Source organism: Pogona vitticeps, chromosome 2, assembly GCF_051106095.1.
Source record: "Pogona vitticeps strain Pit_001003342236 chromosome 2, PviZW2.1, whole genome shotgun sequence".
NCBI lineage: Eukaryota > Metazoa > Chordata > Lepidosauria > Squamata > Agamidae > Pogona > Pogona vitticeps.
Window position 1 is genome coordinate 290,244,028 of NC_135784.1, and position 25,469 is coordinate 290,269,496.

At 41.3% G+C, this 25,469-nt stretch overlaps 1 protein-coding gene across 5 annotated transcripts in view; it reads right to left on the minus strand.

The window, feature by feature from the left end:
- The window catches only part of NNT (nicotinamide nucleotide transhydrogenase), a 67,899-nt gene that overhangs the window by 15,952 nt on the left and 26,478 nt on the right, over positions 1-25,469 (minus strand). For all 5 annotated transcript variants that reach the window (XM_072992781.2, XM_072992782.2, XM_078384445.1 and 2 more), the window contains 9 exons: positions 24,410-24,571; positions 23,442-23,552; positions 21,392-21,537; positions 19,797-19,992; positions 18,758-18,991; positions 16,342-16,502; positions 15,770-15,949; positions 11,999-12,158; positions 8,622-8,703 (listed from right to left, as the gene is read on the minus strand). In XM_072992781.2, coding sequence (XP_072848882.2) covers positions 8,622-8,703; positions 11,999-12,158; positions 15,770-15,949; positions 16,342-16,502; positions 18,758-18,991; positions 19,797-19,992; positions 21,392-21,537; positions 23,442-23,552; positions 24,410-24,571 — 1,432 coding nt within the window. The remainder of the gene's footprint in view (positions 1-8,621; positions 8,704-11,998; positions 12,159-15,769; positions 15,950-16,341; positions 16,503-18,757; positions 18,992-19,796; positions 19,993-21,391; positions 21,538-23,441; positions 23,553-24,409; positions 24,572-25,469) is intronic.

The window sequence follows — 25,469 nt, forward strand, 5'->3', positions numbered from 1 at the left end:
AGGATAAAGGGGGTGGGGAATTAGAGGCATGTGAACTACCATGAGCTCACTGGAGGAAAGGCAAGACATAAATATAAGGAATATACCAGTTATATCATTCCACATATGCTGTAATATTTAACACTCAAAAGTATTTTCATTATTTTCAGACCTGAAGTGTATCAGCCTATAATAGGAGGTCTACTTCCAATACTGCTTCCTCTGCACTCTTTTCTGTTCATCTATCTAAAACAAGACAGTCCCCACTGGATCATCTTTCCCTATACTGATGGTAAAGACATGTGGGCAACCCACTATGAGCCAGAATGGTTTTGAAAGGTATCTGTAACCAGACATGTGACTGGATAATCCACCCCATATCCACAACAGCCAATCTGGCTAGGCCCTAACTCAAGACTTCTCCACTTACTTCTATCTTTTTTTCCTCATAAGCTGTCAAATGTATGTATAGAGACAAGTGTCTTCACTACAGTGGTAGCAGCTCTACTGTTGGGAGAATGGATGGCTAGAAGGCTGTTAAGACTGCCTGCTTCCTAAAATCCCTCACCCCATGTACACACATACATACACACAAACATTTTATATTCAGGCTGCTTTTCTTGATATCTGGAGATCAGAAAATGTTAAGAGCATCTTGGTATAGACTAATATACAGTCCAGGTTCCAATCTGCACATTTATCACTGCAATGTCAAGAGCATATGTGGAGTTACACAATACTACCCCAAATTTACCTGCTGATGCTAGTCCTACTTGTTTCCACACAAGTCATACACAGCCTGCAGCAGCTCATTGTGGCTAATTTATGAGTTATCAGGACACATGTCAATTATGCAATCAGGTTCATGACTTGGCACCTTGTCAATTAGCTGTCACCAGCCACAGCAAGCTGCACAGGGGTCTAGCCACTCTTTCTTTCCTTACATCACAGATTTCTATGAACAATTTCTCTGGAACTCATTTCTTTTAATTTTGATTTTGTTTCTTGCAACCTATGTGTGGTACAGAAAGCAGCCCCATACACTTAAGCCTTTTGCCAAAGATGGAGGGAAGGGCCAGGGAGAAGAAGGGTTGTATTCCATTCGTTGACTGACATCAACAACGGCATTATCGTTCATCAGCCTTAAAAACACATATGCACAAATAGTGTTTTACAACATATACCTACAAACGTCTGCCTCTGTAATACATTTTTTCCTGCTAAACTGTTCCTTCACTGGAAAATGCTAATAAAATCATCATAATCATAATCTCATGTTGGGCTATTACCAGTCCCAGCAACAAAACAGCAATGGCTTTTGGGGAAAGGACCTCCTCTTTGCTTGTTCCTTCCAACAAGCTTCCCCCCTTCTTTTTAGTCTTCAGCCTTGCTCAATGTAATTATGGGAGAAATCACTCGTGTCTCCTTCTACTACTACCACACTCTTTGAAGTCCATAAGTATCGGAATGTCTTTTCTAGTCTGCAGAATTGTTCCTCCCCTTCTCTGTTCCCTCTGTTTTCTGCCTGAAAAAAACTATTGGTTAATATGCCAAATGTCTGCCAATTGGCTTCAATGATGTCTGCTTCCAAGTTCTAAGTGCAGCCGCTGAGGTCACTATGCTGAAGCACTCTCCAACTGTGGGGCCTGTCGGCTGTTCTGGTGGTCTTTTTGTGGATGTTACATAGTTCTTGCATAGGGCGCCTCTCTTTTAAAGGGAAGTAAAGAGTAAAGAATTTAAAGTAAAGAGGATCTTTGCTTTGTTAAGCAACTGATTAAACATATAGCCCTGAGGCACCAGAGATCATCTTAGAATTCTCCCTCCTACTTTTAACACAAGGCAAGCATCAAGCAGCATGAATTCCCATGACGAAACAAGACAACTCTGCTTATGCAAACATCACCCACTTCTCATACAATTAGGGAGCTCTATGCTGGTGCGTGGCACAGAAAGCCATTGCAAACGTAACGAACACTGCATGGTATTCACTGTCATGTGCCTTGCCACAAGGGATTTCCTGCCCCCAAATAACAGCAGGGCTAACTATCCCTCACATACAAAACTGACCAACACTACAGATTCTGCCCTGGGCATTATCTGAAAGCATGTGCTACAACAACTTTGCTATATGCCTGGGTCTGGTCTTTCCCCGATCAGTTGGGCCCTTACGTGCATCAGTCTGAGACCTTCTACCTCTCCCCCTGCAGCTCTCTGTGGCACTAAACTAGAGGTGGAGGTCACTTTTGCTGGCTAGAGTATTCTGGGAGCAGTTTTTAAAAAAACAACTTCCCGCAACTTTGCACCAAACACCTGCTCTAATGGCTATCTCAGCCTTCCAGAGGTGGTTTATAAGGTGCATTAAGAGTCTGTAGGAGGATGGGGAGGCTGCTGATTCTAGCGGACGCACCAGAATTCACAGACCTGCAGAGTTGGAAACAGGCCAAAACAGAAAGGAAATAAACATAGACAGCCTTGCCTTGAACCATCAAACCACTCTGGATGTTGTGTAGCAAGAAGTCTTCTTTTAAGTAAACAGATAACCAAACAGCAGAGTTTTCTAACTATTTGTGGGCAACATGTAGCTGTGGAAAGAAACAAACCAGAAAAGGATTTACAGTTCTTTCCAAAGATCTCAAAAAGAGAACTGATGAAATGCACCACAATGTCTGAGCAGAAATACATATTGCAGGGGTGCAGGGATCTGGCAATGGCAGGAATGGTGCAAACAGTTGTTAATTATATTGTGCTTTCAGACTGCAAGACACTAAACCTTTGACTTTGCAGGGTTTGTGTGTTTATCTTTTTTCTTTGTTGAGTAGAGCATATTTACAATCTGCTGTTAAACACGGAGGGGGAACCTATGCTTGCAATATTACTGTTTCACATATTCTCAAACTGCTACATAAATTCTAAATTTAGAGTGACATTTATTAGGCTGCATCACTGTAACATCTCACTGTTTCAAACAAGACATATAACACTATGTGGAAAACATTAAAATGGCTGTAGACAATTTAGAGAAAACTGGGCTTAAACTTCTAACGTAAAGCATAAATTAAAAGACCCTTCAGCAATCTAATATTTTAAGGGAGAAAAACGAACATGGTGCAAGGGAAGCCTATGTTAAAACCCCAGTTCCCCTACATTCCAAAGAATGGGAAGAGGCTTCTACTCACCAGAATGTCCTAACTGCAAAAATAAAAGATAGTGATTTGTTTTATCAAACCAAGGCAAATGAAATTAAATAAAGAAATGTTGCTGACTCCCAGGACCTGCTTCCTCACCTTGATGTCTACCAGAAGTGCTCAGTTACAACTCCCATCAACTCTATTCCAATGGATTATGGTGGCTGAGGATCATGGAAGCTGTAGTCCAAATACTTTTGGAGGTCATCAGCATGAGAAATTCTGACCTACAGCGTAAGGATCAGAACTCAGTCCCTGAATGTGTTTTGAATGAAATGCCGGTTTGTAAGTCCGGAACCACAGGTGCTGTGCATTCTCTTCCCCCACTGCCCCAGCTGGATCCCCCCACTCACCAGCCAGGGCATGCTTCTCTCCTCCTCTTCGGTCATTCAGCCAGTCTCTAGTAGGAGCTTCCCTGCCCCACCTCCTTGGCTGATCACCCACTCAGACAAAGAGGCAGAACAGGGAAGTGTGAGCTCCTGCCGGAAACTGGCTGAACAGTCGGAGGAGGAGGAAAGGAGCACATACCAACTGGGGAATGGGGCATTGGCTGGGGAGGCAGGGGAAAGGGACATAAATCACCTGTGGTGCCCTGCTTACAAATCGTCACAAACCTCCAAACTGAAATTCGTGCACATCTCTAGAGGCAGCCTATAACCATTTTTCTGTATTTATTTTAAAATTTATAAACCACACACCAGGGATTTGAGAGACAATGTGAATAATATTATTTTTTTAAAAAAACAATTACACGTGAAGAACTACTTAACCAGAAAACAGAGTAAATTGCAAACAAATCAAAATTCATGATGTCAGTAGTCATAAAAAAAGACTGTTTAACTTCACCCTGAAAAGAAAGAAAGGTACTGTCCTTGCTTAGGACACAATTGGAATCAATGGGTAAAAAATTCGAGGAAGTAAATTTTGAGTAAACTTCTGAAACAACTGAGCTGTAAAAGATATTTGACAGTGGAACAGACTGGGGAAGTCTGGTGGGATCTCTTGGCTAAAAGTACGTAAGCAGAAACTGGAGAGCTATTTGTTAGGGATGTTGTAGTTACAAAGTCTGACATAATGACCTCCAAAGTCCTTTCCAACTCCTGCAGTCTTTGAACCTCTACCCTGGCCCCAGAGTAGGAGGACTCTGGCCTCTCTGTTCTAATAGGGCTGGGAGTCAGCAAGCCAACTTCTTCCTTGTCATAACGCTTTTTGGTACAGTTACAGGAACAAAAAAAATGAAAACAAAAAGAATGAAAGCTTTTTGCAGTTTGAAAAAGACAATCATGAAAAGACAATTCAGCCGTTCCCACTTAGTCCATGAAGGCTTGGAGAATATCTAAAAACACCCACACAAAAAAGGAAAATTCTCCATCACTAATGCTCCACAAAAGCTCTTTTCTGCACAAACTATTGTTCACTTTATACATGTTAGCTACCATGTAGTAAAGCAAGAGGCTGACTACATGGGCATTTAGTCTACTCGAGGATTGCGCTGGTTCACTTTTGAAGACGGTGATCGGATGACTTATTTCTTGGAGTGAAACAGTCCCCCTCCAGAGTGGTCCTATCCATACCTTTCTGAGCCACTGTCAAGGGCTTCTACATTTTTGGTGTAGGTACGGTTGCTCTGGATTGGATCAGTTCCAGTGTAGGTGACTGCTGGAAACAATCCAATTTGAATTTGCCAATACTGTGAAGTGGCTTAATAAGTGAGCCACTTCAAGATATTGCCAAATCAATCACTTTCTCTACTCAGCAGAGGGGAAAAATTAAAAAACATTTTCTTTGCCTTTTCTTAAAGAGCTGGTCAAGAAATTTCTTGCAGTTGAATCCACAGCGGTGGCTTCCGCCCTTAAGAGAAAGCATTTTTTAAAAAAAATAATAAATGATGCAGCACATCAGCAATCATTTCCCCTGCCTTTTTGATAAAGAGCAGAGGAAGTGATTAATTTGCCAATATGCTTAAGTAGCTCTCTTATTAAGCCACTTCACAATATTGGCAGGAACAATTTGCACGTCAACTGTCAGGCCTAAATAGATTACGCTAACCAAGCCTAACCATTTCAAATTGACCCACGTTGGCTCACACCCTGTTGTTAATTTAGCCACACTGTAACATGTGGGGGGTTGTGTGGGAGGGGAAGTTTCAGCATGGAGTGAACAGTGGAGAGAAAGAAGATAGAAAAGGAAGATGGCCCAACGCTAGCAATGGCTTCACCCAACTTTGTCACTTCTATCCACCAAAGACTCCAGCCTCATTCTACCGCTCTTGGAGGTTTCCCAAAGGGAATGCAACCACTGACTCAAAACAGGCTGTCCCCATGGCACCACTTGCATGTGGGAAACAACAACAAAAATACAGATAACAAAGTCATGTCAATACAGATATACAATTATCATCTCTTCTACTATTAACATGTCACCTATTAATTGAGTTAGTTCTTATATACTCCTTCAAGTTATTTAGCTATGAGACATCAGGTAGAATCATGTAAGAAGAGAAGTTTTTAAAAACACTTCCTCAAGGAACACAGCACATGCATCATCAGGATACTTACAGGAATATGTAGTAAGTCACAGGTCACGAACAAATGAACATAGCAAAAAAATTTTTGCTTGATTTTATTATTGCATTAAAGATGCAGGTTTAATAATGATATCAACGAATATTCTCTTAATAGGTTCAGTTAAGCCAGTTCACCATATCCTAACCTCTCTTCTGTAGGTCTGAATCTTTTTGGCAGAAGTATTAATATAAGACACTACACGATCTGTGACCCTCCCTGGAACATGTTCCAACTATGAGTGCTGTTTACCAGAACATCACTGTCTTGGAATCATAGACATCAGGCATGCCGTCAGGACAGCGGTCTGACAGATGTGATTTTTCATAGCATGGCTGAGATATTACACACTGATGACAATCGTATGTCTGTGTTGGCATTTATCTGCTACAGATGTGCAAGTGTGTCACCACATCTGGATGGGGAGTGTGCTGGTGTCCCGAGGCTCTGTCGGCCTACAGAAAGCAGAAGAGTGAGCAGCTGCACTCAATGAACACCATGGGCACGCCATAATGTGATGAAAAACTCAACTTCCCACAAACAGAAAATACAGATTTCTTTTATTAGAGTCCTCTAGGTAACTGCTATGGCCAAAATGGGCTTTAAGATCTAACAGTAACATTAAAAAAGCAAACCAACCAAATTCTATTCACATTTCTCCTGCACAAAGTTGACACACAAAGACAAATCTTTGCCAAAAAAAATGTTATCAAGGAAATAATATAAAATAATTTTTTAAAAAGCTAACCCACTCACAGAAGCATGCTGTATATTTGGGAAAGGAAACCAACAACTGGTTTTGTTAAGTCTCTCAATTCAATTCCTGGCATAAGTTCTGTAGGTTCCTATGTTCTTGCTACCCCAAATAAGAGATAACTGAGCCACACATACATTTATTTGTACTTACTTGTTATAATTCTCTCTGTCACCACTTTAGTGACATTAATGTTACCATTATATAACCCATTTAATTGTTGGAAGATCCAATGTGAACATTTAAAGAGTAAAATGAGCAGCAAAATTATTTAATTCTGACATTTAAAACAACTTTTTACCTTCCGCAATAATATCCCTCTGTGCCCCCTCCCCATCGCCACTAAGCAGAAAACATGACCCCATAGCCATGGCCCTGAAAATCATGCAGAAATAGACAAGTACAAAAGATAGCATTGTTGGAACACAAGTGATACAGTAGTTAAAACTGCACAGGTAATTATTGGAGAATCAGAGTATGTAATTATCACATGCCATTTATCTTAATATGTTTTAATTACAAAGGCCAGTCCAAGGAGAGTAGCCAGGGAGACCATTCTGTATTGCTACTGCCACTAAATAGTCCTAGGCAGCAGCAGAGAGGAAGTGTTCTAGGGATAAGACAAATATTTTGGCATGCAGAACACACCCACTAACTAATGCTGCCTTTGGAAAGATCAAGGAATTGAGATGGAAAAGGATGTGGGATCAGGTCCTTCAGACATACTCAATTATTTTTTTTAATGCAGATATGCTGGCCATGATTTTCTTAAAAATCCAGAATTCCTGTTACTAGATCAACTCAAAAGTCACCAAAAATTGGCAAGCTTTTGAGAGCTCCTGAGTTCTTCAACAGCCAATCTGTTACCAAAGTCTCTTGGAACTTCTGGGGAAAAAGAATAAACCATCCAAGAATTGTTAGTGCCCATTTTTAAAGGCAGGGGGATCAACTGGTTTGGTTATTTCTTCTTCCTGGAGAGCAACCTGAAACCACTGAATCATTGGGTAGAATCATGTTTAAGTGATGGTAACCCATTCCTTTCCTAATGTACTCTGACCATGCAGACACATGGTCAAATGCTTACACATTCTGAATTGACTTCCTAAAGCTACAAACCTAACATGGATTCTGAAGTTCAATATTAATCATATCATACTGATTAATATTGTTGATATAAGGGTTTTAATTTTTTCTATACTACTGTTGCATTCCTTCTCTTCTCCTTTTTTTTTCTTTGCCAGTCATTCCCCTTCTCTGCCCAAAAGATTATTTCAACACTACTAGTTAAATTTACCAGAGAGGACCACAAACCACCAGAGGACCAAATGATCTAAGAGATCTGCATTTAACTTTTCCTTCCATGATTGGCATAGCCATTACTCAACCACAAACCATGTGGTTTCCATGCAAAGTCACATTTTGCCATTTCCAGTTACAGCTGGAAAGCATATCTACAGGAAGGCTACAGCTTAGGTCTGAGCCTTCACAAAAATACTTTATCAAAATGTTTTTCTTGTACGCTTTCTTGAATACATTGGTAGAAAGACAGGAGATGAAAGAGCCAGTGTGATGTAGTAGATAGAACACTGGAATAGGACTGAGAAGACCTCGGACTCAGAAGACCCAAGTTCACATCTCTACCTAGCCATGGAAACTAACGTTGCCATGAGTGCGGTAAACTATTGCTTGACTACTTCACAGACCTCAAAAATTCTATTAAGAGTCACCAAACATTGGAAACAACTTGACGGCACAAAGAACAGATAACAACGAGTGCAAATAAGAGAAAATCTCTTTGGAAAAGTAAAACAGTCTTTTTCTTCCTGTGCAGAAAGACTGAGTTGTGACTCCTGTCCTCTGAAGATGCCAGCCACAGAGGCTGGCAAAACATTAGGAAGAAAAACCTCAAGAACATGGCTAGACAGCCTGAAAAACCTACAACAACCATCGGATCCCAGCTGTGAAAGTCTTCGAGAATACATAAAACAGTCTGTATTGATTTTTCAGAAAATTCCTGGCACATTTTCTTCAGGAGGGTTCCATTTTATAAAAGAATGCTTTCACATAAAGGGCTAGTATCTTTAGACTTCCACATAGCAGCCATACAGTAGAAGTAGACATCATTTCTCTCCCCCTTACCTGACATGTTTGCCTTGTTCGCGCAGCATTTTCACCAAATCAGCAATTGGATACTGAGCCTTTGCTGCACATAGCCCATAACCTGTGGCACAGGGAGAAAAAGTTTCAGCAATGCAATACACTTGGGCAATTGCCCAGTTCAACGGAGGGGAGAAAATTTGGGAACACACCATCTAAATAAATATCCTTGCTACCGCTGTCTTCCCAATGCAGACAATCTTAAACCATGGAAATATAATACAAAAATGTTATGCTGGCTCAGGAAATGTCAGAAATACTCCACGAAGAACATGTGTGGATGATCCCCTATTAATGGACTGCATTTTTTTCACTATATTTTTCAATGAAAATGTTTCCATTTATTTAAAAATGTATTGCTTTGAAATCTATTGTTCAGGCAGGCAATGTGGTGCAGTGGGTAGAGTGTTGAGCTAGGGCTTGGGAGAACTGGGATCAAATCCAAGCTCAGTGATGAAAACTCACTTGGGAGGGGGGAGGTAATGGTAAACTAGTATTTAACATTTGAACAGACAAAATGCAAATCAAATTGAGTAACTGGTATACAAAATCAACTGAATCTAGAATTAAAAGTTGAAATTAAACTTTTTTCCAGACAGTGTCTCTGGAAAGTACCTGAATTAATTAATATCTTTTCTGTCATACTAAAATGTATATACCAACACTTTTTAGTACCTTCATTCCCAACCACCCACTCACTTTTTATCTAAACACCATAAAGACGTATTTGCATTCAACTACTTTGGAAAATTGTTTGCAACTTGCTCCAGAATTGACAAGGGTGAAGTTGAAATATTTTCCAATGATCATGTGATGTAAGGTAAAGGTAAAGGTTCCCCTTGACAATTTGTCCAGTCGTGTCCGACTATAGGGGGCAGTGCTCATCTCCATTTCCAACCCATAGAGCTAGCGTTTAGTTCGAAGACAATCTTCCGTGGTCACATAGCCAGCGCAACTAGACACATTACCTTCCCACCCTGGTGGTATCTATTTATCTACTTGCATTTTGCATGCTTTTGAACTTTTAGGTTGGAAGGAGCTGGGAGAAGCGACAGGATCTCACTTCGTCGTGTGGATTCGATCTTATGACTGCAGGTCTTCTGACCTTGCAGCACAGAGGCTTCTGCGGTTTAACCCACAGCGCCACCACATCCCTGGGAAATGTAAAAGGAAATGCAAATTAGCTCCTTCATTTTCCCTTTCAATTTGGACTCTCCCCCCTTCCACTGGGGACTTCTATTTTGAATTAACTGCAACAATTTGTACAGCGTTTTGGCTGTGTGATTGTTTTGCTCTATAAAAGACCAGGGGTGGTTTTCTGGTAACATAGTAAGTTGGGATGTGATGTTTTAGGGCAGCAGGAACAGTAACTTGTACCATCTTTCTCCCTAGCTGTCCTAAAAAAATTATTTTAAAAATAGACTACGAAGTTTAGCACTAGGTCACCTTATCACTGCATTGCTACATTAGTTTAGCATTCAATCACCTCCGCATAGACAAAAAGAGAGAAAAAATGATATAAAATAATATCAGCTCCCACGAAATCCAGCAGACTACAGTGTTTCCACTTTGGGAAACACCCTTTTTCCTCTACCACTGTGTAGCCCCTTAAACGATCCCAGCAGTTGATGGCAGACTACCAAAAATGAGCCAGGGATTGGCAAGAGGGCAGGATCAAAGGAAGGGGTACTGTAGGCAAGGATTGAACGACACTGGATTGAAGGGCCAGTGTGGACACTAGTTCCAAAACAACTTAGGGTCTTTGTGTGTTCACCTCAACTGAATGTAGTTGCAGATCAAGCTGATGGAAAGCTGAATAGCTCCAATCCAGTTTGCCAATGTACTTGCACCCTTGGGCTTTTACTATATGTTGCTGTATTTTCCAGAATTCCAAGTAAAAAACACACACTCAAATAAAGCTTTCGTTTGATAATCTAAATAACACTAGGTATGCTTTCTGATTTCCCCCAATCCAGTATTTCAGCCCATCCACTTTTATTTGTAAAAACACTTAATATATTTATTCAGCCTGTAAAATTAACAAGGCATTTCAGTTGAATGCACTAACCCCACCTTTTCCATTACAGTAGACTGCAAATCTTAAGCTGTGGACGAGCCTTCAGATATATGGTGCTGTCAATATTTTCACTGTATTAGTAAACCCATCAAGAGAGCCTTTCTATTTTGCAGAGAGAAGCTAAAATCCTCCTGCAGAGCTATGCAAATGGCATAATCTTTGGAGGCAAATTGCTTCAAGTTAAGAAACTGATATGGAGATTATAAATTGCATTGTCTACAGTGATTTCTTATCTCAATTGACCTCCAAACGCTTTACCATCTCTATTGTGCTAGCATAAGCAGGCAAGAGAATTTGGATCAGATATTTATAACTTCCCTACTTTGCTGAGTAGACTTTTATATACAAATGAAGATTTCTTGTTTATGCTCTAGTTTTCATCTTGTTAGGAATGTCATAAGATACAAAGTTCTTATCAATGTGAATCATGGAAATATCTTGGGAAAAGTAAAATAAACCAACACTAACACTGGGGTTCCTAGTGTTAATGATTGATAATTTATTATTAATACTGTGCATTGTTAATTTATTTCTGCTAAAATAAATTAACAATGGTGGCAGCAACTCACAAGACATTTTCAAAATGTCTTCCATTTTGCCAGGGGACCATCTTGAAGTGTGAAGTCAGGTTGGCAGAAACACATTTGGCCTGTAGACTTTAAGAGTTTGCATAATGGAAGCAGAGTAAACATACATGCATATCCTTGCATATGTACTTACACATATTGAAGAATGCCATGTTTTTCCGTGTATGAAACGACACTTTTTCCTAAAATAAAATTGAGGGTCGTTTTATACATGGTAGTAAGGGGAGGGGGGGATCAAAGGGCTTTGATACCTGCTCTCGCCCTCCACTTTCTTTGCAAAAAGCTGCTTTCCCCCTCCACTTTCTTTGCAAAAAGCTGCTTTTCCCCTCCACTTTTTGTGAGGGGGAAAGCAGCTTTTTGCAAAGAAAGTGGAGGGGGGAAACACTTCCCCTCCACTTTTTTGCGAGGAAAGTACTTTCCTCCTCCACTTTCTTTGCAAAAAGCTGCTTTCCCTCTTGCAAAAAGTGGAGGGGGAAAGCAGCTTTTTGCAAAGAAAGTGGAGGGGGAAAGCACTTTCTTCCCAAGAAAGTGGAAAGGTAAAGCAGGAATCAAAGTGCTCAGATCCCTGCCTTCCCTTCCACTTTCTTCTAAAGAAAGAAAATTTGGGTTAGAAAAGTGGGGGTGTCTTATACACAGAAAAATACAGCATCTGCTTATACTCTTGAATGTTATTTTTACAAGCAGCCCCATTTTACCTGGAGTGATTATGATGTTGTTGGCTTCCTTTATCATGTCAACTGCACTGTCAACATTCACTTCTGTATGGGTGCCAGTGATTTCCATTGGCTTTCCCCCAGCTGTTGAAGTTGTGCCATATCCACCAAGGATCACATTAGCAAGGGACCGGTTCATGGCCTAAGGGGGGAAAATAACCACTGAGAGCTTTAAACAAACTGACTTTTGGACTGGAATCCTCTTCACCCACTTTTTCAGAGCTTATAGGACGAGATATCCAGTTCCCCCTTGGCACAAACATAAGCCCTATGCCTTGCAATGCCAGCAAGATAGCAACTGTTGGAACTCTACAAGCGAACCGTTACACTCTGTGCTACACTGAACATGGAGTTCAGCATCATAGGAAACATATACATATTCTGATCATAACACCAGACAGAATGGATGCAGTGCATTGGTAGCTACATTAGAGCGACAGAGCAAAACGAGCAAAGGGCAAAGCTCATTAGTCATTCATCTTCATGCACCAAAAGGAGACACTTTCTTTCAGAGTCACCTTTGGTTGTAAAATTTGCATAGAACTAGATTTATAATATAGGTATCATCACCTGAGGAGCTGTATATGATGTTTCTGAGTTTCAGCCAGTGATAATCTAGTTTTCATTTGCATGTCTGTTTTCTACAGACAAAGGATGCCAGAGGCAAAAATGTTGCCAAGGAATCTATTGCATTTAGCTACTGGGGCACTTTTTTCTCTGGACCATTGTAGTATACGGACACCCACACAATCCCCAAAAGAAGTCTCTCCCTGGCCAGAATCCTACTAGTGCTTGTGTAAGGTTTGTGTAACTTGCCACAGCTGCTTGAAACTCACTGACAAAATGCTGGGGAACGTCTTGGTTGCACAACTAGCCATGTGACTAGGCAGGAAACTGACACACAGCAGCACCTCATCAATTAGTTGTGGCAAGTTAACATAACCCTTATACAAACACCAATGGCTTCTGGCCAATATTTTTCAGCAAATCATAATCCCAAAGCAAAAAAAAAAAATGATACACTTTGCTGACCAGTAGGCTTCCAACCTGGAGGGAGGGATTGGATTTCTCAGTGATTTGTGACATTCTATGGGATTTTTCCACAAATGGGAAAAAGAGAATTCATTCAATAAAAATATGGTTTAATCTCTATAAGAAGCTATAAAAATTCTTGTGGCACCTTAAAGACTAACAAGTTTTGTTTGGCTTACACTTCATGGACTGAAGATCACTTCATATGTATTCATGGGCCGCAGTCCACTTATTTTCTTATGCCAAATAAAACAGTTTTGTCTTCAAGACAGGACAAGAAAGACTAGCATATTCTTTTTTCAAAGATCCAAAGATGTAGATTTGCTGCCACCCAGTGGCCATCTGATAATTCTACCATCGATAGTTTTACACTATATGCTTTCTCTCTTAAGTAAACAGATTGGTTTTGGAATGTCTAGAGTAGCACACATCGTGTCACCACTCTTAAAACACACAACTCTCACTCTTTGTATCAAGTGTGTAATCAAAAAAGAAAGAAAGAAAAGAAAGGAAGTGCATTAACACAAGAAAATAAAACAAAGAATGGTTGTTGTGGGTTTTTCGGGCTCTTTGGCCGTGTTCTTAAGGTTTTTCTTCCTAACATTTTGCCAGTCTCTGTGCTCTGTTACAGTTTGTTGGATAGCTGAGTATTTATAGCTGTGGGATCAGCTTTTGTCTTTTTCAGGAGATTGGATGATTATGGTGATCAGTGTGTTTTTGTTGTAGATGTATTGTTGTGATAAGGGGGAGATATGATCTGTCACTGTGATTGATGGATGTCGTTAGCTGGTCTTTTGTGTGCAGTGATCACCGGTCCTTGTGGCTGGGTAGAGTTCGTTGACCTTTTGCAGGCTGTATTTTTCAGTGCTGGGAGCCAGGCTTTGTTGAGTTTTAGACTTTCTTCTTTTTTGTTGAAGCTCTACTGGTGTTTGTGGATTTCAATGGCTTCCCCGTGCAGTCTAACATAATGATTGCTGGTGTTGTCCAGTACTTCAGTATCCTGAAATAGAATCTCATGTCCAGCTTGTTTTAGGGCATGTTCAGCTACTGCCGATTTTTCCAGTTGTTTTAGTCTGCAGTGTCTCTCATGTTCTTTGAAAACAAAGAATATTCACCCCTTTCATCAAAATGGCCTAGTATTTTTAGTAACTGAAGAGCTTCAAAGCATACAACATACTGCACTGATATTATTTCTATCTTGTTGGGATCATGGTTCGTTTCCAGGCCCAGTTCAAAGTGCTGTTTTTCACTTTTAGGGCTTTAAAGGGTAGAACCAGGAGAAAGAATTGACCTGAGACCAAGTTTAGTACTGCTTGGGGTTAGGATATCAAACAGGAGTATTGCAGAAGACAGACTGAGAGTTGTTGGGGGGATAGCCCTGATGTGCTAGTCATGGGATGCAGTAAGTAGCTGGTTCCATCTACTATCATCCCACTGCAGCTGATGGGACTTGAGGATTGTGGTAAAACAGAGGAGGCAGATCATACAAACATGAAGTCTGTCCTTTCTTTTACTATACTTTCTCCCATATACATTTAAGCACAACTGAGATTTTCATACAAAGCTACACTCTGCCTCAGTGCTATCAGAGGTGCACTAGTAGAGAAAACAAGACAATTATTTCAGTTTGTACACCCAGGATTTGAAACTTGCTGATTAGGAAGGTCCAGCTAACATTCTCTGATGGCCTTTTGGTGAAAGGTTCAGATGTTATTTTCCCAGCAAGTGTTTAGCCTAAACCGTACTCAAAAATCTATTTCCATTTTGTATTATTATGGACCTCAACAGATGGGAAACCCTGACATCTGAGCATTCAGCCTGGAGGCAGGCATTGCATCACGGCCTCTCCCAATTTGAAGAGACCCTTGCCCAGCAGGCTGAGGCAAAGAGGAAGTCACAAAAGCAGCAAAACCAGGGAGCTGGACAGGGGACAGATTGGATTTGTCTTCAGTGTGGAAGAGACTGTCACTCTCGAATCGGCCTCCTCAGCCACACTAGACGCTGTTCCAAGTCCTTCATACAGAGCACGGTACCATAATCTTTTGAGACTGAAGGATGCCTAACTAACTATTATTACTGATAACAGTATACAGTAAATTCTGCATTTCTGTCTTTGCTCTCTGTTTTTGAAAACATCTGAAACTTTCATTACATGGGATCATGGAACCAGAGCATAAATGAGTTGGAAGGAGTCTATAAGGCCATCGAGTCCAATCCCCTGCTCAATGCAGGAATCCAAATAAAAAAGGAATCCAATTTTCATTTCTCCAATCTTTTCATTTCTTCAGTCCTTCCTCCCACCACTTTCCAAAATGGCTGAAATACCTGTCCAGCTCCAGTAGGCTTCCTTAGGACATTTAGCAGCTCAAAAGGAAACCAATTTATATTGTTTCTCTGGAAAGCTGATAAAAGAGGAGGAAAACAATTATCTGAATATCTAAACTTATTGCCCATTACCAGAAAAGCTTTTTTGGCCTCTGATATTTTTTGGCCTCTAAAATGCAAACACATCACTACAAGAATTGCATACATTTAAAACTATTAAAAAGGAGGAGAAACTAAGGAAAAAGAGGAGAGGAGCAGAAGAACAGGTTCAAAATATATAAGCTTTCAAAAACTGGATTAGGAAAAGCTACAGGACAAAAATCTTCCCATGCATAAAAAAAATGACTCATCCTTCTGAACCTGTTGGAAAGAAAGGCACATGTCTGTTCTCCTTACCACACACATGATATAAGAAAGGATGGCACCCGAGGAACCAATTAAAGCGCCCACAATCGTTAGCAGGTTGTTGTTGAGCAGGAATCCCTCAGCACAGAGCGCCCAGCCTGAGTAGCTGTTCAGGACAGTAATAACAACAGGCATGTCAGCCCCTCCTATGGCTGCTGTGAGAGTGACACCCTGTGGAATGGAAGAAAGACAATTATGGAGAGATTGCACTCTTCCATATGCAAATTCATTAGTCCAGAAGTTTTCTGAACGGCTTCCGAAGCCCACAAACATATTCTTCTGTACTCTCCGCTTTTACAGAGGCGTATCCAACTTATTTAATGAATTAACAATTACAGCACAAAAACTCAACTATTTTCTGTGTACTGCCCACAAAGCAACCCCTCATCTCTTTGCTTAGTTCTCAGACTACGTAGGGCTCAGAGACGCTGAAGGCAAATAATGAGGATGGAAGCTACGACCCTTGTCAGAGTCAAACTGGAGGAAGGCTGGAGGGCTGCTGTCGAAACTCCTTTTACCCAGAGCAGCATTCCCTCCCTCTGTAACTACAACGGCACACTCACCATAACAGCAGATAGAGCAGATACAGATCCTAAACAGGTCAGTCCAGTTGCGTAGCTAGGATCAATCATATAGGGAATCATTCCACCTACACTTGCAGCTAGCAAACTAGCATTCAGTAAGTGCCGTCCTGGTAGGAGCAGGGGAGCAGAATTCAAGATACCTGGAAACATAAAACGAAGTCATCTGAAACTCCGGAAATGACCGTAGATTCTAAAAGATAAGGAAGCCTGAAGCCCACCTATTGAATACCAAGACCTATCTCTATTTCCTTCTGCCTTCACTTCTCAACATGGATGTACTTTATGGTTGTTGTGGGTTTTTCGGGCTCTTTGGCTGTGTTCTGAAGGTTCTGAGCAACCTTCAGAACACGGCCAAAGAGCCTGAAAAACCCACAACAACCATTAGACCCCCAGCCGTGAAAGCCTTCACGAATACATGGATGTACTTTGCTACTGAACCAGTATCAACTTGCTTCAAAAGAAAGCGGATGTAGATATTGACAGACTCAACATTCTTTTCATATTAAAACATATACATATATATTTTATTCTCTGACCCCTCTATCTAATAGGTACTGGATACAAGGCAGGGGACTGAATCAGAAGCTCTAGCATAGGCCACTAAAAAGCTTTTAGACAGGTGGTAATTCTTTCAACCTTCAGTGTGAAATTGATGGGAATGAAAAAGAAGTTGGTTGAATTTTAAATTATCAGTAGACTATCCCTTCTGCTTCTCCCTAGATGTCCCAAGATACAAAATGCACTTTGCCACTGAAATATGCACATTTCACAAGGCATGTGGTACATTTCAGTATAATAAAACATGCACGTAACTATGGATACATTTTGAGAAAGTGAACAGCTAGAAATGTGCATGACTGGAAAATGTACACTTAATGAATGGAAAAATGTGTACAATTTTCACGTTCAGAAATGTGAACGAAAATATTAAAAAGTGGAAGAAAGAATGTGCAAATTCCCTCACAAGAGAAAAAAACATCCTGCAACTGAAAAGTGGGACAAGAACATAGGTGCAATTCAGAAACAAGTAAAGGAATTGAGACGGATTTTCACATCACTAGAAGTTATGCCTAAGGTAAACAAAACAAACACAGTAACTTCCACAGCTGGCAAGAAACATGGGATTTTTAGATTTCTGGAAATCATGTGGCATTAAAATCTACAGTTCACAGTTAATATCACAAATGCATGAAAAACCTTCCTGTTCCAGTTTGAGTTGCATCATGCCAAACCTGTTTAGCAAAAAGGGCTCAATTCTCAATGAGGAAGAAAACCTCTGTCTGGGCTCTACCACATCAGAATATTACAAAGACAGATACTAGCTCAGCTCTATCTCTGACATGTTGAGTACTTGTAGCAAATTTCATACATGAGAAAAATTGCAACGGTGTGAACTAGAGATGGGGATGAATCGCCATTTTGGCAATTTGTCCTGCTTCGTGATCTGTCAAAGTTGATGAAGCATGAAGCTCCCCCCCCACCATGAACCGACGAAGCACAAATTTATTCATTGGTTCATGGGGGAGTTAGACAGCCAGAGGCTATCTTTTAAAAAAACTAACCCCCCCGCCGCCACCCTACCCGCCGTTGCCGTCTCCCAATGCCAACGCCCCCCAGCACCCACCACCACCATGCCGCCATCACCGCGGTCTCCAGCTGGCCTCCGCCACTATGGAATGCAGTAAGGGACACTGCCTGCCCTTTGCAAAGATGGCAGCTGCAACCACCATCTTTGCAAAGGGCAGCCTGGATTCACATAAGGCAGGCTAAGGGAATCCAGACTGTCCTTTGCAAAGATGGCAGCTGCAGCTTCCCTAACCTAAATAAAGCCACAGCCTCCATCTTTGCAAAGGGCAGCCAGTGTCCCTTACTGCAGGCCATGGCGGTGAAGGCCACTGCAGCAGGCAGCGATGCATGATGGCAGCACCAGATGGTGGCAGTGGCTAAGGTAGGGAAAGGAAGGGGGTGGGAGATAGGCTGTGGGAGTGGGTGGGTGGCTGCCTATCAGCCCGCCGGCCCATAGGCAGAATGGGAAAGCCATAGGAAGAGAGGAAAGGCTAGACTTCCCTCTCTTCATATGGTGGATGAATAAAAATGGGGAAATATTCATCCCTTCATATTTGTCACGTTCTCGAACTGACAAATATGAAGGGATGAATATTTAACAAATCAGCGATTTTTTACGAATATCGCAATTCATTTTTAATTCGTCCCCATGTCTAGTGTGAACCCATACCTGCACTCAGACATGGTACAAACTCAGACCCAGGTTTACCACCTGGAGGAGCAGAAGAAGAATGAATATAAAACCACTCCATACACATAGGCACACATACATACGTAAAGAAACTGAGTACTGTACATCTTTATCCAAAGAAGAGGGACAGAGAGTTACCCTGTAGCTTTCCATAAGCAACAAGGGAGCCACTGAAGGTAACACCACCAATATATGTGCCAAGATATGCCACAATCTTGGTGAGGTTTGCAGCTTCATCGGTGGCAAAGTGAGGGTACTCAATCATATATTCCGCAACGCAAGTGAGAACAGCAGCCAGGCCAACCAAGCTGTGGAAAGCAGCCACCAATTGAGGTAAATCTGAAATCTGGATACGTTTAGCAATTGTCAGGCCTGCAAAGACATAAAGAGGGAAATATTAGTCACAGTCATGTGTAGACTGCAGAATAACAGAGTTGTTCAGTAAAAGTCTAAGCTATAAACCAGAGACAGGGCAACATTTGGTGCTCTAGACATTGAAGGAATACAATTCCCATGATACCTCACCACTGAGTATCCTGGCTACAACTTATGGCAGCTGCAGTCTAACAACATCTGTATGACCATACAACTCTCCCCGTTATAAGGGATGCATTACCATAAACCTTCAACAGTATTACTACTCACTTGCGATCTCTGTAATTTGGAATAATCTAAGAACCAAGTGCTTAACACAACTGCCATAAAGCCACTTTATATACCTGTCATGGCTTTAGAGTTAGGCAACCTAAAAGCAGTCCACTTCCATGATGCAAGAGAGCCTGCTTTTATTCCTATTATTTCCTATTCTTGCTTTCAAACAAATTTATGAGAAAGATGACTGTTGCAGCCTGGTTCTTTAAGAACAGGTTAAATAAAGATTGCAACTATGGTCTGACAGATTTCCAAGCATGCACTTCAGTCCTGTACTATAGTCCCTTTCTATCTACTACGGCAAAATCCCAAGGGTAACAGAGCCAAACAAGATTCCTGGATCTCTGGTCAATGGAACACCTCCACAGCCATCAGAAATAAGTTGTGAAGATAAAAGGAAGCATGAAAGTATTTTTTTAAAAAAAAACTGGCATCACCTAGCATAAATTGCAATCAGACAGAGATAAATGACTAGAGTGTGCCCAGGGTTTTTCTAGTCCAGGTGATATTTTAGCACTGAACTCACCTATAGTGCCACCAACAGCCATTGCACCCGACATCTGTGCCAGCAGTTCAGGTGATGGTTTCAGACCTCCAAGGGTAGCTGCCAAGCCACCAGCAACACCTATCATGCCCAAAGCATTGCCAAGTCGAGCTGTTCCTTGGGTAGAAAGGCCAGCCAGAGCACCGACACAGCACAAGCCTGAACCCAGGTATATCATCTTAAAATAGAAGTGGAAATAATTACACATATATATTGTTTACAGAGCACCTAAAATTGCTATTAGTTATTTTTAAAAAATTAAGTGAGCAGGCACTGCCTGCAGGCTTCAAATCTAAAGGTAGTGGCCAAAGCAAGATATGTTATGAAGGAGAGAAAAGAGAAATTAGAATAAAATCAGAAGAGTTTGATTTATTACAAACTGGAAATGATAGATTAAAAAAGCATCACAGTTTATGTTAAAAGAATGTACTTCGTAAATTTATATGAGCTTTACAAACTTTCAATATTTTTACATGACTAGATGTCATGTTTCTCATATTCTGGAAATGGATATGAACAGCCAGGCAGCTAGAGATCCCAATTTGTATTTTATGTATTTCAGCCTGCTTCCAAGAAACCACCTGGATGATGAGTTAATCCAAGACCACTCTCGCAGCCTCCTCTTGCATCCCAAGGATACCCTTGATTGCAAAACATCCTTTATTTTCATATAAATAACAGATTGGTAAAACTACCAGGAATGGCTGCTTTTCCCCTTCAGGTGATTGTCCCTGCTCTGAACAAGCTCCCCATAAGCAATCCATGAATTGGAGGGAAATTATAGTGCAAAGGTGTCCTTCGCTATACCAGTCCCAAGAAACAACCTCAACTCCTTCCAAGTCCCCCAGTACACAAAAAGTCAGAGCGCCACCTCCTGGGGACATTGAATGGACTTATCGGAGACCACAAATGAAGGCTTGTGAGAAAACCAAACCCAAAGTCCAAATAGGCATGTTTCCTCTTGACTTCGGAGAAGAATTCAAGAACTCCTGCTCTGACAACATGTGCAAACTGTCTACACAACAGCAGATAGTCATATACATATAAGCAGAAAGCAGAACAAAGCATGCTGCTTATATACCACCCCATAGCTCTTAAAGCACTCTCTGGGTTTTTAAAAGTTAGTTGTGAAGGCTACACATTGCCCCCACCCCCCGCAAGCTGGATAATCATTTTACCAACCTTGGAAGGATGGAAGGATGAGTGAACCTTGAGCCAGCTATCTGGGATTGAACCATGGCTCATGAGCACAATTTTGGCTGCAGCACAGCAGTTTAACCATCGTGCTACGCAGCTCAAAATATTAAGTTTTGTAACTGGACTCAAATGAGCCACACCATAGCAAATGCAGTAGCTAGAATAAGACTAGAGTAGCATAAATTCATACCGTGAACCAAACTGTGAGGAAAAAATGCACACCTTGAAGAAGAAGGAATTCCCAAACGAACACAGATTAAGGCTAGGAATTCAACCTCAAATTGTTGCACCAAAAGGCTCAGAAAGGCTGTAAACCTAGTGACCTTTTTACTGTCCTTTTACATTAAGTAGTATCCCGAATCCCTGAGATATCTTTTTACCTGTTCAACGTTGTACCCACTTTGGAGAGCAGCTCCATATCCTCCCACAAAAACACCAGCAGGTAACAGGTATAAGTAATTATATTCAGGGGGGTCTGTAGGGCGCTTGAACATATCCAGCATCCTCTGTGTGACCAGGAAGCCACCTGAAAACCAAATTGAAGAACCGAGAGGAATCCAAAGGCATTATTAAAGGGGGAGTCCATTGTCCTATTCAAGTCTTATGCCTGGATCTATGGAAGGCTAAATGTGCAGTGGGGAGGAAAGGATATAATTGAATCCTACTAGGAGGTTGTCATTTGGATTATCTTTAATTTCACGTCCTAGAATTCTCCACTCTGGAATTCCACCAGACAAACCCATACCTACAGATACCTAGATGCGGCCCACCTGGGCAAATCAAAGCTGGGAGATTTCACGCTCTAGCTTCCTGTTCAATAAGGAAGTTGCCCCAGCCTGTGAGTGTGTTGAACTAGCAGGCAAAAATCCTGGGGTGGGGACATAGGGGATGGAGCCTATCTACATACTGCCATCCCAACTACTGTACCTGTTTAGCACTACATACGTGAATCACACCACTGCTGGAACAATCCCCCAGCAGGGAGGTGTTTAAACTCCCCTTGACCTGCAGAACAGGAAAAAAAACTGGCAACCCTACAAACCCATCACCCTTAAGGGGTACAGTAGGCTGCCCCTCCAGATGGAAGAGGCTTTTCCCCAAAGGAGAGGAAGAGGGTGAACACCCTGCTTCCCTGCCAGTGAGAACAATGCTGAGCGATGTCAAGGATTCAATGTGATATCCAAGGAGTGCTTGGCTCCCAGGAAAGTGTCTTTATGGCTACTGACTTCCTAGGGAGTGAGCAGGTTCATTAGGATTAGAGCTACACTTCAGGAGAGCTAAGGGTGAACAGCCTACACCTGAACCGTGTGCGAGGTCTCTGGAAGCTGCAGCATATAAGCCTTCCATCTGACAATCAAGCTCACTGCTGAGGGAAATCCTCTTCCTGAGTCCCCGACCTTGCTTACTATCCCATCTGTTCAATATTGTATCCTCTTGATACAACAGATCCTTGCTGTATTCTCCTGCGTATAACTGTTGATTGTCTTGGAACATCTCTTGTAGTATTCCTGCTAGCTTTCCATTTGAACTGGACTGATTAGACTTTGCACTGTCATTTGACACTAAATTTGGAACTCACTGCTTGGAACTGACTTGCTATCTGGCAGGACTTGGCTTGGCTTTGCTGACTCTACTGTGGCTGTGCCCTTCTGGACTGAAACTTGAGCTGCAGTAACAACTCTGAGCTTTATGTGCCTAGAAATACGAATGTGCACTTCAATTTAATAACAATCAACTTCCCCTAGGAAGCATCATTCATGAAAGAAAAGGGGAGTTTAATTAGGAAAACCTGTTGAGGCATTGGTTGCATTCACAGTATATTAGTGATGCAAACTATGGAGTAACACAGGTCCCAAGAGGCCTGCAGCCTGAATCTCTTTGAAAACATTATAACCTTGGACACTGGATCAACAGACACATAAGCCAAACCTGGAATGAGAAAGGACCGCTAATATCCAAAAGGGGCTTCCAGAATCCCCACCACAAGCTCAGCCCACACTGTGACAGCATAAAACTTGTTCCTTACTGGTGCTGTTGACCAAAATGTTTGAGGATTCTTTTTGCTGAACAGGAACTAGGGAGGCAAATTAACCAGCTTGAAACTTTATTTTATAGATTCTATCTGTAAATGCAAGTATATTGTAACTCTCATCATTGTTGTTGCTATTGTTAGGTGTTAGCAAGTTGCCCTAGTAGGGTTTTCAAAGTATGTAAGATGTTCTGGGAATGATTCACTATTGCCACCCCCCAAGTCAGTTTCAATGGCTGAACGGGGATTTGAACCTAGGTCTCATGAGTCTTAATTTGACAATCTATCCACTACACTAGATTGGCTCTCGACCTCTTACTCTAGCTGCTGAAAATCATGACCCAGCTGTTTGGGCCCAGAGATCATGATGATTACCAAGGATGCTAGAAGATGTTCAATACCTGCAATGTTCACAGAGGACACAAAGGCAGCAAGAACTGCAAGGCTCTGAGGCATATTTTCAGGGAGGTATTTTCCCCCCATCAGTGCCAGTCCGCCAACTGCAGTCAGTCCTATATTAAAAAAAAGAATACAACAATCTTTAAGCTCTTGCACCCAGATATGTCACTAGGTGTTAGATACACACTCATTCCAGAAGTGACAGATACTGTCTGCAATAGACAATACCACCAGATCTGCACTGGACTATTTTGTTTTTAAAATAACTATAACTCACGTAATATGCTCCTGAGAACCATAATTTGTTCCTGTAACAGCCATAGAAAGCTAAACAAAATGCTACTTATATAAATTATTTTCAACCCACCTTTCTCCTTAAAAAAGAGTGAAGGCAGCTTACAACAATGAAGATGGTATTTAAGGAGACTTGTGGCACAGTGGTTAAACTGCAGTACTGAACACCTTAATCGTCATCTTCATCATTTCTCAGACATGATTACATGAACAGCCTTTCCTTTACTACACTTTTTAAAAGTCAGCATATGCCTATAGTTGACCATCAGCCCAAACCTATAGCAAACACATTCTCTATTGGAAAAATCGGCCATACAGCCTGGTGGTAATAACAACAACTGTATTTAAACCCAATTACAGGGGACTAAGCTAAAACACCTGTCTTAGACTGCAGTAGCAGTAATTTTGCTGGTCTCTAAGATGCCATAGGAATCTCTCATCTTTCATAAGTATAATTAAAAACCCAACATTTAGGTGAATACATTGATGGCAGTGCAGGAGCATTCAGAACAAGCAGTTATAATTATTCCTGATTGTCTACTATACACATAGAGTCAATAATGCATTTGTATCAGTCATGCATTTGCATACAGTATTTATCTGCAAAATGCTCCTTTTCCATTCAAAATGGCAATGCCCATGTCCACATCGAAACTGAAAGTGGCCAGTACTCTACCTGAGATGGCATTAGTCACGGACATGAGTGGTGAATGGAGAGCAGGAGTCACACCCCACACAGTGTGATACCCAACAATCCCGGCCAAGCCAAATGTTGTCACCATCTGAGTGAATGCTGAATTTGGAGCTGCAACACCCAGCCCAAGCAAACTAGCAAGTCCTATAAGACAAGAGAACAGTAATTAATGACAATATACATGACACTATAGGAAAATGTGCTCCAAGAAAGAAAGGTTCAGCTTGGGTTCATTTTTGAACTCTATATAGAATCATATCCTAAACATGTGCCTTGACTATTGTATCAATATCCCAATGTTCAGTGGAGCTCTCACTGAAAGAAAGTCAATGTAGAATAGGCAGGATGGACTGATGTTAAAGGTTTTCAAAGAGGTGAGCCCCTCAATCTGTCTCAGCATGTTTATAAAATTAATGGAGAAAATATACACAAATTAAGAAAGAGAAACCAAGGAGAAAATATTGTGGTGCCTTAAAGACTAAAGCTCACACTGAAACAAAACTATTCGTCTTTAAGGTGTCATATCATATTTTATTTTATTTTCCTTCTTTTCATTTTTCTCCTTTATAATTTTTGCCAAGAAGTGTTAAGGAGAATGTGTTTGCTCCCGGCCCCCTGAACAACAGGTATACTGTCAAGATATATGGAGCAACACGAGGCGGGGCTTTGTTGCGGTGCTGCCAGCAACTCCAGAGAAGAGCTCTCTGGAAAAAACTGGAACCCTCCGGCCCAGGATCCCCCTTTTGAAATGGGGATCAAAGGAGAGTCTAGAAGAAGTCTCTCTGAAGCAGATGGTGAGCAGCAGAAGGAGAAGAAAGGGAGGCAGACCCGGACTTTTTTCTTCTGAAGAAATCACCGTGCACGGACTGGAGCGGGCGCCATTTTTTGGCACTGAGCCGCGAGGAACCCTTTACCGGGGGAGAGGAGAGCAATCAATATAAACTAATAATATAAAACAAGTAAGTAAGCCGAAGCCTCTGATTTATGAAACAGCCTCATTAAGCTGAAATAAGAATGAAAATATTTGGCTGAAAGAATAAAT